The 12,500-nt window shown below is 39.1% G+C and overlaps 1 protein-coding gene across 1 annotated transcript in view; it reads left to right on the forward strand.

Annotated features, from left to right (window-relative positions):
• The window catches only part of pik3c2a (phosphatidylinositol-4-phosphate 3-kinase, catalytic subunit type 2 alpha), a 124,212-nt gene that overhangs the window by 40,343 nt on the left and 71,369 nt on the right, over positions 1 to 12,500 (forward strand). The window contains exons 5-6 of the mRNA XM_017465910.3: positions 6,068 to 6,188; positions 12,174 to 12,285. Of these exons, the coding sequence (XP_017321399.3) occupies positions 6,068 to 6,188; positions 12,174 to 12,285 (233 nt within the window). The remainder of the gene's footprint in view (positions 1 to 6,067; positions 6,189 to 12,173; positions 12,286 to 12,500) is intronic.

Here is a 12,500-nt window from a genome sequence, read left to right on the forward strand (position 1 = left end):
CAGACTATTACACGTCTTGCTCTTGGAGTGATCTTTGTTGGTTGTCCACTCCTGGGGAGAGTAAGAGTGGTCTTGAATTTCCTCCATTTGTACACGAAGACTGTGGGTTGGTGGAGTCCAAACTCTTTAGAGATGGTTTTGTAGCCTTTCCCAACCTGATGAGCATCACCAACTCCTTTTCTGAGGTCCTCAGAAATCTCCTTTGTTCCTGCCACTTCCATGACAGTGGTGGATCCCCAGACATTCCCAAGCCAACTTTTCTCAATTAATTGAGAGGAGCAGCGGCTCTTCCAGATTGTTGTGCTCCTAACCCTTTCATGGAGAGTAAGCCCCATACTTCTGATCTTTATTCTTCCACCGTAATGAGCTCATGAACATATAGGAGGATATGGACACAGATTAAGTAGAAAAATGCCCAACCTTATGCATTGCCAACATCTGTCAAAATCTCTTTCACCCCTGCAGCCTTACCACAATATAGGGTTCTATTCACTATAGTAACCTCAGCCAAAGAGCTAAGGTGCGCTCACACATACAGTGACAAGCAGCAACAAAGTGACTGAAGACTATTCCTTTTCAAAGAGAGCTAGTGAAATGAGCGACAGTGACTGCTGGAGATTAGATGTGAGCATGTCCAGTGACACAACAAAGTTTAGAAAAGTTTAACTTTATGCAAATTTGGAGTGACTTGGTACAGTGACTACCAATAGGAATGAATGCAGAAGAGCGCACGTGATCCGTAGCCTCCCTTGCGCATTAGCAGAAGTAGCGCCATTGTGCCACTCGCCAATTAGCTTAGCTTATGATCTTAGCAAGTTTAAAGCAAAAAATTAAATAAATAAAATAATAATCATAACAATAATGAAACACAATCAAGAAACAAATGCAACCTGAGTACACACACAATATTGTTTTTTTTAATGTATTTTTATTGAAGAAAAAAGTTATCAAACACCCTTCACCAATGGGAAAAACTAATTGCCCCCTTAAACTTAAAATCCGGTTGTGCCACCTTTTAGCAGCAATAACTGCAACCAGACACTTCTGATAACTGGAGATCAGTCTTCCACTTAATTCGAGGATTAGGACTTACTCAAATGCTTTGAATCATTTTCTTGCTGCATAATCCAGTTGCACTTGAGTTTCAGTTTACAGATTGAAGACCGGACATTCTCTTTCAGGATTTTCTGGTAGAGAGCAGAATTCATGTTTCCTTCAATTATTGCAAGTTGCCTAGCCCCTGAAGCAAGTCAAGTGGGTTTTTGTTATTCCTCTATATAGATTGCATACATTGGAACAAAATGTTGTTTCTTCAGGACCATGGTGGAACACAGAACAGTAAGTAAGACTATGTAAAGTGCAAATACACAACAATGTGAGAAGAGTGCAAAAAAAATAAATAAACAAAACAATAAGTGCACAGAACATGGACTGTAGCTATTTTGTAATGTAGCAGCACAAGTATAGCAGTAATACTGACAGCAAAAACAAGTTCCATAGTATGAAGTGACTGATGCAGCTACTGTATATAAAGTGCAGTGTGCAGTAGTACTGAGTCTTACTGGGTTAGTGTGTGCGCAGAGGTATGAGTCTTATTGGGTTAGGTGTTCAACTAGCCCAGGTCAGTGTTGTGAGGCAGCCACGTGTTGAGTAATCTGACTGCCTCAGGGAAGAAACCGTTGCGGAGTCTGCTGGTGGTGGCACAGATGCTCCTGTACCTTCTGCCAGATGGCAGGAGGGTGAACAGTCCATGAAAAGGGTGAGAGGGATCATCCACAATACTGATAGCTTTGCAGATGCAGTGGTTGTTGAATGAGGTGGTGTTGGTGGGTAGCGAGACCCTGATGATCTTTGCTGCTGTCCTCACCATCTGCTGTAGGGTCTTGCGGTCGGAGGCTGTGCAGTTCCCGTACCACACAGTGAGACAGCTGGTCAGGACGCTCTCTACTGTCCCTCTGTATAAGGAGGTGAGGATGGGAGGGTGAAGTTTGGGTCTCTTCAGCCCCCGTAGGAAGTGGACATGCTGCTGGGCCTTCTTGGCTAGGCAGGTGCTGTTGAGAGTTCAGGAGAGTTCCTGTCATGTGCACACCAAGACACTTGGAGCTTTTGACTCTCTCCACAGTTGTTCAATTGATGTGCAATGGTGAGTGGTCCGCTTGGGTTCTCCTGAAGTCGACAATTATCTCTTTAGTCTTATCAACATTAAGAGATGGATTGTTGTCTCTACACCATTCTGTGAGCTGGTTCACCACCTCTCTGTATACTGACTCATCATTGTTGCTGATGAGGCCCACAACTGTAGTGTCGTCAACAAACTTGATGTGATTAGAACTGAACTTTGCAGCACAGTCATGAGTCAGCAGGGTAAACAGCAGTGGACTGAGCACATAACCCTCGGGGGGGCATGCGTTTAGTGTGGTAGTGCTGGAGGTGGAGTTGCCGATCCTGACGGACTGGGGTGTCCTGGTCAGAAAGTCCAGGATCCAGTTGCAGAGGGAGATGTTTAAACCCGCAGGCTCAGCTTTGTTGTCAGTTGTTACGGGTTGATTTGTGTTGAATGCTAAACTGAAGTCTGTGAACAGCATTCTTATGTAATTGTCCTTTTTGTCTAGATGGGTTAGAGACAGATGGATGGTAGCAGATATAGTGTCCTCTGTTAAGCGGTTGGGATAGTATGCATACTGAAGTGGGTCCAGTGTGGTGGGATGACTGCTCTTTGTGTTTTATGATTAGTTGTGAGTGCAATAGGCCGATAGTCATTCAGGCAGGACACAGATGATTTCTTCGGCACAGGGATTATGGTGGTCATCTTGAAGCACACGGGGATAACTGCTTGGCACAGGGAAATGTTGAAGATGTCTGTGAGGAAGTCTGCAAGCTGATCAGCACATTCCCTGAGCACCCGGCCAGGTATGTTGTCAGGACCGACAGCTTTCTGTGGGTTTACTCAGGACAGAGTTTTCCTGGTGTCTACTGCAGACAGACGAAGTACTTGGTTGGTGGGACTAGGGGTGGTTTTCCTCACTGGCATGTTGTTCTGTGCTTCGAACTGTATGTAGAAATCATTCAGGGTATCTGGGAGCGTTGGAGCCGAGTGGAATATACACCGCAACAATGAGCATGGTGATAACCTCTGGGTGGGTAATATGGTCGGCATTTCACAGTCATAAACTCCACCAATGACAAACAGTAGCTTGAAACCACAATGGTGTTCCTGCACCATTCACTGTCTTACCGGACTGTGCTGTCAGCGCGATGTGCGGTTGGATCTGCTAGCTGAATGGCTGCATCCGGAATGCTTTTGTTGAGCCATGTTTCGATAAAAATGAAAGCACAGCAGTCCCTGATTTCACGCTGGGTAGTTAGCTGTAGTTTGTGTAGGTCCACTTTACCGTCAAAAGAGGGAACATTGGAGAGGAGAATGGATGGTAGAGCTGGCCGGCTTGGGTTAGCCTTTAGCTTAGCACAGATGCCGGCTCTCTTTCCGTACTTCCTCTGCCTTGCACACTGTTACCAGCGCCCTCTCTTCCGGCCAATGGCATCGGGCAATACCAGTGTCCCAGGTCCTGGTTTGTGTAGTGACCCGATGTCTCATAGCTCATCTTGCAATTCATCGTTTATTCTTCCTGAACTCTCCAGTGTTCAGCAGAATTTGACAATGATAGACATGTACAGCAGTGCTTCCAATGTAAATCTGTTTAAAACCTTTCCACATTGGTGTAGACTACACGTAACATGCACTATATTAGTGGACCAGAAGTGGCCGCTGCGTGCTACCGTGCCGCCATCTTGAATCCAAACCAAAATAAAGTCAGCAAAGAATTCCCACACCATCACACTTCCACCACCTTGCTTGACTGTAGGTATGATGTTCTTTTTGTGGAATTGTGTGTTTGTTTTAAGCCAGATGTATTGGGACCCCTGTCTTCCAAACAGTTCCACTTTCGACTCATAAGTCCACAGAACATTCTCCCAAAAGGTTGGAGGATCATCAAGGTGTGTTGTGGAAAAATTCAGATGGGCCTCAATGTTGTTCTGGGTTAGCAGTGTTTTTTTGCCTCGCCACACTTCCATGGATGCCATTTTTGCCCAGTGTCTTTCTGATAGTGGAGTCATGAACAGTAATCTTTATTGATGCAAGAGAGGCTTGCAGTTCCTTTTGATGTTGTCTTTGGCTTTTCAGAGACTTTCTGGATGAGCAGTTGATGTGGTCTTGGAGGAATTTTGTAAGGGAAGCTTCTGGGAAGGTTCACTACTATGATGAGTTTTTCCATTTGGAGATAATAGCTCTCACTATGGTTCTTTGGAGTCCCAGAACCTTTGAAATAGCTTTGTAACCCTTCCCAGACTGATGTATTTCAATCACCTTCATCCTCATCATTTCTGTAATTTCATTACATTTTTTCCCCCAGTTTTTTTTTCTTTTAGTGTGTTACTGGCTAAAACCTTTTAACCAGCTTCATGCTGTTGAAAAAGTTCTATGTAAATGTTGATTTGATTTGCAGTAATCATGCCTGGTTGTATCCGGTCCAACTTTACCCCATTTTGAGTTTCATAGATTTGGGGAATTAGTAACTATGGCGGCAAAAACATTTTCACACATGCCCAGTTGGTATTGAATAACTTTTTTGCTTCAATAAATGTCTTGTGTTTTACTCAGGTTGCCTTTGTTTTATCTTAGATTTTGTTTTCATTTTTTTAAACAGTTTAGTATGAGATATACACACAACCAGAAGAAATCAGGAAATACTTTTTCACAGCACTGTATATACACTGGTGAATTTTATATACAAACTCTCTCCCTTTATAATTAATTTTAGTGGCAAGAAAACTGGTTTGTTGTCAAAAGTGGAATATTAGTTGAACCATCCATGTTACCATGGCAGTCAGTAGCAGGTACACCTATTGGCAACTGCATAGCTTGCTGTATGTGTGAACTAAGCTCTAGACACCAAAACACCAGAGATTTATGACATTGCTTTATGAATGGTTGGCACGTCCATTCATTTATAGAGTTCCTCAAAGTATCCTTTGGTCGCTCAACAGTATCCCTTGTAGAGGTCAGCACTGCCCTTTACCCAATCACAGCTCGGTAAGTTTTTCCATTAATCCCAACATTGAAGTACCCCAGGTGCACTTTGGAGTCATTAGGCAGTACCTTCATAACCACATTCTCCAAGAAGGGTGAATACTGTGATCTCTTTTTTGTTCCATATTACATATGCACAAACATTCAGTTTTGCATATTTAGACTTGAAATTTCATGGATGCAATTCTCTTGTCCACTGGTACAATCACCAACTTTAAGACCCTCAGCCTGGGACTAAGGAGTGTTCCTGCACCCGCCTGAGGCCCTTGTCCTGCAGGAACTTTTGAGAAGGCGAGAGATCACCCCTGATTTAAAGGGTTGGTAATATCTGAGGGGAAAATTTTAATTATTGTGTACAATAAATATTTGCTCATTTATTCGAATAATGCCAATAATTCTGGTCTAAAAAATTTCTTTTTAGACCACGTACCTTAATTTGAAATCTTTTCTTACAGTTGTGTAAAAAGTGAAACGTGTCGCATAATTTTTGCTGAGAGAAAGAGTGAGGAGAAACTAGTTTTCTGGCTAGCTAGTATTTAGCAATTCCCAGCTTTTCACAAAAACAGTGTATGGCAAATTGAGGTCGCATCTTATTTCTAACGTTGAATGTCTCCACTCAAATGAAGTCATCATTATAGCATCAAAATATACAAGGGCCTTTTTTAAGCAAATTATTCAGGTGCAGGGCACATGTAAAGAAATGTATATTTTTTATTCATTTAATGACTTGAAAGCTGTTTTTGGGATGATAAGTTTCTAACATGTAAACTTCTGCTCCGAATATCCCTTTGGTTACCCCACTTTACCCCGAGTAGGGCTTAACATCACTGACACATCTGCATAATGTTTTTATTGAAGTTCAAAATTTGCTTGTGTTTTATTATTCATATTTTTTTATATATATACACTTACCCTAAATTTAGTTTTCAGATGGCCATCAAATCAAGTCTTTCCTCTGTCTAATTTTCTACCTTGTAGTGAGTTCACCAGTGGAGCTACTGATAATGCAGGCACTCTGCTGGGCTCATGATGACTTGAGCCAGGTGGACATCAGCAGCTATGTCCTGAAGGTCTGTGGCCAGGAACAGGTCCTACAAAAGTAAGTCATTATTCCCCTGCTTATAGCAAAGTTCCCCCTTGGCTCTTGCAGAATTGAAAGCACTTGTTTTTGACAGTGCTGGGAACAATTATGTACCTCTCTTTTAACTTAATTTAGTATACGAAAGTTGATCATCATTCAGGCCATTGTGTCCTTTGAACAATCTACTCCAATCTTATTAGGATGGGGTCTGTTATCTGGTTTGGCTGATATATGCATTAGCCAAGGGGAAAGCCCATGGAGTTATGGTCAGGTGTCCTCATACTTTTAGCCATATAATGTATCTTTAGTAATGGTGTGATGGATTTTGACAAAATTTGTAGTTGCCTGAATAATTTTACCTTAAGGGTCTCCAAGAGGTCTTGCCCAAATCCCCTCTAGGCGGTGCTATAATTCACAAATTCACAAGACCACTCGTAACTACTCAATATCAAATCAAGAATCTTCTGTCTCTTGATTCCCTAGAACATGTCAAATGTTCCTGATGTAACAGATTTGTCAAACAGAAAATCAGCCATTTTGAGTAAAAAAAAAAAAAAAAAAAAAAAAAGGATTATTTTCCTACAAAGTTTGTCAAATAACCACAGAATTTGGAAGATGGAATCGGGAGTCCAGCCTAAACAAAACTGGTAGTCCTAAACAAAACTGGTAGTCCTAAACAAAACTGGTAGTCCTGAAACAGTGGCATCACCCGAGGCAAGTTTTATGATGAATCCAACTTTTTCTGATCATGTCATACATTGCATGCTAAAATTAATGAAAGAACTGAGTTTAACTTTGCATTGTATTTTTGTGGGTTTGATAGGTTTTGAAAGTAAAATGAAAGTAAAATAATTAGCAATCTGGTTACTGATTACGGCATGTAAAAAAGTAATGTTACCAGCTTGCAATTTTAAAGTAGTAATTAGTAATCAGTAGTGTTTTTGTTTTGTTTTGTTTTTTCTTTTGGAATATTAGGTTTAATTTTGGCCCAGTCCTCTTGGCTAATTGTCTTAAGACTATGAGGGTCCCACTGATGAATTTCAAGATTCTCTATTAATTTTCAGTGGGATTCATTTTAACATACTGAGTGTAATCCATGAGCTTTCCACTACTTGATAATGCATACAGTGATGATGAAATAAGTGGTCATGAAAAGCTTAATTTTTCTTTGGTCATCGTAAAATTGGATTTGGAAGTCACATAGTAATGCAGTATGGAAGTTTTTTCTTTAAAATTTTGGAGACTCATTCATCTGTAGCATTTTGCAGTTCTGATCAAACTTGAGTCAAGTAAAACTTTTACACAACAGGGTAAAACAAGACAGTAAAGCAAACAAGATTGACAATGATCACAAACATTTCATTAAAAGAATTCACAAGTTTGAATCCTAATGGTGTGACAACTAGGACAGAGAACCACTGGAGCAAAATAGGCCATGGTCTCTGGGTGGGAGAGATGGCATACTCTGTCTCCCCTGTCAATCACAGTGTGGCAATGCATGCACACACACACACACACACACCACAGAGCATGAACTTGAACTGAGACAGGGAAAAAGCTGTGAGCTAGTAATGGCCCCATTTCAGTTGGTTTGTTTTTTTTGATTGAGTTGTTGTGCTGAAAACTGCGGCGCAAATAAACGCGAGCCTGGAGTTCTGCTAAAATTCTGCCTGTCTCTCGAGTCTTCCTCTGCACTCTTACATGCTGTGTTTTTACATGTCAAATCATGGGCATCTGTGAGCTCATGTATGTGGAAGGGGGAACTGCTTTGTGTGCGTGTTATACCGAGTCGAATGATGTACATTTTACTAGGGATGTGCAAAATGTGCGAGATTTACCTGTAGAATCTCGTCAAACGTCAGAAGGTGAGGGAGTTTGCGTCTCATCACTTCTATGCACCCGTTTCTCTGGCACACTTTGCTCTGAGCTGCTCATCGATCCTTCAGAAGATACATTCATCACCTCCAGCTCTGCCTGTATCATTTTCCTGTGCATGTTGCTTTTTCTCTGCATCAAAGTAATGCTCTTTAAATCATGGATTTAGTAACACTGCAATGCAACGATAGAGTGAGCGTGAAATCTGAGTGCAGAGCACTGACGGTGGGCTGTGGCGGTATATATTTTTGGCTCATGTTTGGACAAAACCTGAAAATGCCATTTTCGGCCAAAAATTTTCGCCGGCAAAATTTTCGTATCAAAGTACAGCGCTCTTGCAGTTGTATTATTTGTAATGTATTCTCAGCTTTAGGCATAATGTTTGGCTCATGATTCATGTTTTATATTTCGGGTTTATTTATTGATTAGTGCATTAATTAATCACGCCATGTGGAATTTAAGTTTATGTTGATGCACATTTAAAAAAAAAAAAAAAATCTATTTATGTATTTTTTTTTTAAATTTTTTTTTAATGTATATAATTTCTGCCTAGGGACAACAGCTGAAATTTAGCTTTGTAGCTAATTCTGGGGCAGTCATGGACCGTTCACTATCCCTGTTTAATAAACAATAAAATTTAATTTTAAAAATAGAGCCGACCAGCACAGAAGCGTACGTGTGGTTGAATGAATCCGATGAAAAGCAAAAGTAACTTTAAAAAAAGCCAGAAATGTTAGTAGTATAATTATAACAAAACCATCAAGTCAAATTAAAGATAAAAGTACATACATTTTTTTCCCCCCATATTATTCAAAATAACAGGTGTTAGTCGTGGAATTAGCATCTAATTAAACAAACATTCAAAACAAAAACAGGGTGCAGCAACACTTTAAACTGCAGTTTGCAACATATATTTTCGTTTACAAAGAAATATTAAAATACAAACATCGTAGACCTATAATTTCCCACGGTAAATTCGTTTTTATTTTTTTTTTGTTCGTTTTTTTTATGACTGTTTTCTGTCGATTATTCATGGCAAAGAAGCATTCTGTTGCTGAAGTGAGCAATCTGTGTCCAGTCTGCAGCCTGAGAAGTGCATCAACCTGGTTATTTTAATGCAAGCAAATCAGAGTACACGTAACAGGAGAAGCATATGGGGAAAAAAATTATATTTGCACAGACAGAGACCTCATTTAGGTGTGCAATTGTGAATGTACTTTGCTAATATTTTTACCGGACATTGTGTCCGACAATTTTTTACTTTATAGGACGTTTAGAATTTTTTATGGTCAAAAAGTGGTACTTACTGGCTAAGGTAAACTCTGGTATGCACCATCTTGAGATACTGCAGACAAAAATGTATCTCAAGAATTTTGATTCATTGAATCATTGTGGAGATCGAGACCAATATATTTGTGGGTGTGGTAAATAAGTGTGTCAAATAATAGCTAATTAGCTTATATCTTGTAAATGCAATGTCCAAATCTCATGAAACTTGATGCACGTGGATAACAGGACAATCTGAGAAAACGTGCCAAATTGCTTTGCCAAAATTCTCATTCCGGGGCTAATAGCAAATTCTATATTATCAGCAATTTATCTACAGTAAATGTGAATAAAAATGAGGGCAGTAATGCTAATGTTGCCCACAAGATGGAGCCACAGGATAATACACCTTTTTTATGTCTAATCTTTTTTCTACCAGTTTCCATCAATTTGAATAGCTGAATAATTCAATATGTAATAATAAATACGCATAGAAATTTGGTTAAATGCATAGAACCATGTTACTCTATAAGTACTACGTGTCTTATATCATTGGAATCATTGTCCCTATATCTCCAGTTTAATTTCCACTACGAAAAATTTTCCACCATTATGAAGTTTTTTTGCAAACTACTCCTACACCGTTTGGCAGAACTTCATCAAATTTTGCTCGGATCATCTTCAGACAATGAAGACCAAAAGTCAAAGATTTTTGATCCACCAAACTGTTCACGTATAACCTGTCATCGAATATGATGGTGAGCACACCAAAATGAATGCGAGATTATATCGCCACAACGCTTTGGCTTATTGACCCCAACCATGGTGTGCCTTATAAGAACCATGACCTAAGGGTACATGAGCTGTTTCAGAACAGTGCCAACTACTGTCACGAGATTTGAAAAATTGCTATTTTTGCTTAGAATTTCTGTATAACTTGTCCTAAATTTGTGTAAGTAGTATATTTTTGGGTTTCAGCCATTTTGAATTGTATGTTAGGGTGCTGTATATTAAATCGGCCACTGGGAGGCACTATTACATTTTACATGTGTATAAATCATTGTATAGTATACAATGATTCACACATACACACGTTATTTATATATTAGAACTTCTAATACTTGACAACTTTTCCTCAAGAACCACTGGTGTCAATCATATCATTAAATATTTGTGATTTTAAAAAAAACTACTTTTGTGAATTAGTCCTATATTTTTTACTCCACCTCAACAAGTACAATTCTCTGGACTGTAGTCCATATTTCTGGACTCCTTACATCAAAATTTTTTTAAATATGGGAATAAAGAAGTGTACCCAACCAGAAACAGAAACCTCAGAACTTCATAAAGCATACAAAATTCTATAGAGATCAGGCAATAGGTACCACTATAACTTATAAATGTTAATTAAAATCCCATGAAACCCTCTAGTGCCACCAACAAGGTTTCAACATCTGCCATTTTGAATTTCCGCCATTTTGAACTTTCTGAAAAATCTACTTTTTCGAATTTGTCCTAGATGGTTCATTGGATCTTCACCACATTTTCTCGGATCAGGAGACCATGTTGGCAAAAAGTTATTAAACGATTTTTGATAAACCAAACTGTTCTCAAATAATGTGCAAACTAATTAGACAGCAAGCACACCAAAATGGTCATGAAGCTATGACTATGTTTCGATGGACAACAATAATCTAATTATTGACCTTATTCTGCATATTGACCTTATTCTAAGACAATATTGTGATTAAGGTGTTTACATGAGTTGCTTTTAGAATACTTATTTCATGTTCCTGTTTACATGTTATAGAACATGGATCGATTAACGGCGCACATCATTACATCACCACACTATGCCGTCCGACTTTCTCGCCAGAATTTCACGTATTTACAGTTCGTCTTCATTATGGTACCGTATATAGTTTTGGATGATTTTATTTTTAATTTCACGAAAGCTTCAAGTGCAGTTAATTATTTGTCATGCTATACGTGCAAATAGACGACTGCTTGAAGTCGTGGGCTGTGTCCGAAACTGTGTACTTACCTACTATACAGCAGCTGAGATGCATGTATCTCGCCTTCTATATAGCAGGTAAGTACGTGGTTTCGGATGTAGCCGTGCTCTGTTGTTTGCCATCAAACGGTTGAGCACTGCTGTGTGTGTATGTGTCCTGTCACAAAATGCGGCGAAAACTTCCACACGATGTTAATAGTGTGATTAAGGTGTGTACATGTCTGTAATGCACGTTGATAATGCGACTAAAACAGAAATACTCCACATGTCTTAATTCGATTTGTGTTTACTTCAAGTATGACTTTAGTCGGATTAAGGTAATCAAAAATTGCTGTAACATGGTAGTTTCTTAATCAGAGTATTGTCTTAATCGATCACGAACGTTCACCAAGTAAAAAGCCAACTGGGGTTTGATTTATCCATAAAACTTAAGCCTGTTCTACAGACTTATTTGCCTCTGTTGTTATTGGTTGTTTTCCACTATAAGAAGTTGTAGTGATTTTTAACACAATTTTAGCATCTGGAAGTAAACTTTTTAAAAATGTGTCTTCAGGGTGATCAAAGAAGCAATGTATCAAAATATGTTTAAAAAAAAACTGGAACAGAACTTTAAAAGTCTGTACCAGTAAAGTTAATAATGTAAAAATGTAGCCTTTTATTCCTGTGTGGTTATGGACATGTGTATGCACATAGCTTATCTAATAATAATAATAATAATAATAATAATAATAATATAACATAAAAGTGTATTTTTAAAAATTAAAGCTCAAACGTTGACATTTTAATACTGATGCTATAGTTGCATTTTGCCACTGACTCAAGTCATGATGCTTGTCTTTTTTCTTCAGTAAACACAGTCTGGGCAGCCACGAGTATGTACAGAACTGCAGGAAATGGGAGACTGAGATAAAGCTGCAGCTCCTTACTCGCAACACCATGAAGAGAGACCTTGCCCGAACGGTAATATCACCCTAAACTTTATGGTTGCATCATTGTTGGGAAACAGTTTACAGTAAGTTAGCAGACCATGCACATACTGGCTTTCAGGTTTTGATTCAGTAGGCTACTGTTTTAATGCCCTGGTCACCAGCATCGTTCTTCATCCATTAACTTGAGAAGAAAAGTGGACTCCAATTGGTTTCTTATATTTTTAGTTGCATACCCTATTCTGTGGT

This window comes from Ictalurus punctatus, chromosome 4, assembly GCF_001660625.3.
Source record: "Ictalurus punctatus breed USDA103 chromosome 4, Coco_2.0, whole genome shotgun sequence".
In the NCBI taxonomy this organism is placed as follows: Eukaryota; Metazoa; Chordata; class Actinopteri; order Siluriformes; family Ictaluridae; genus Ictalurus; species Ictalurus punctatus.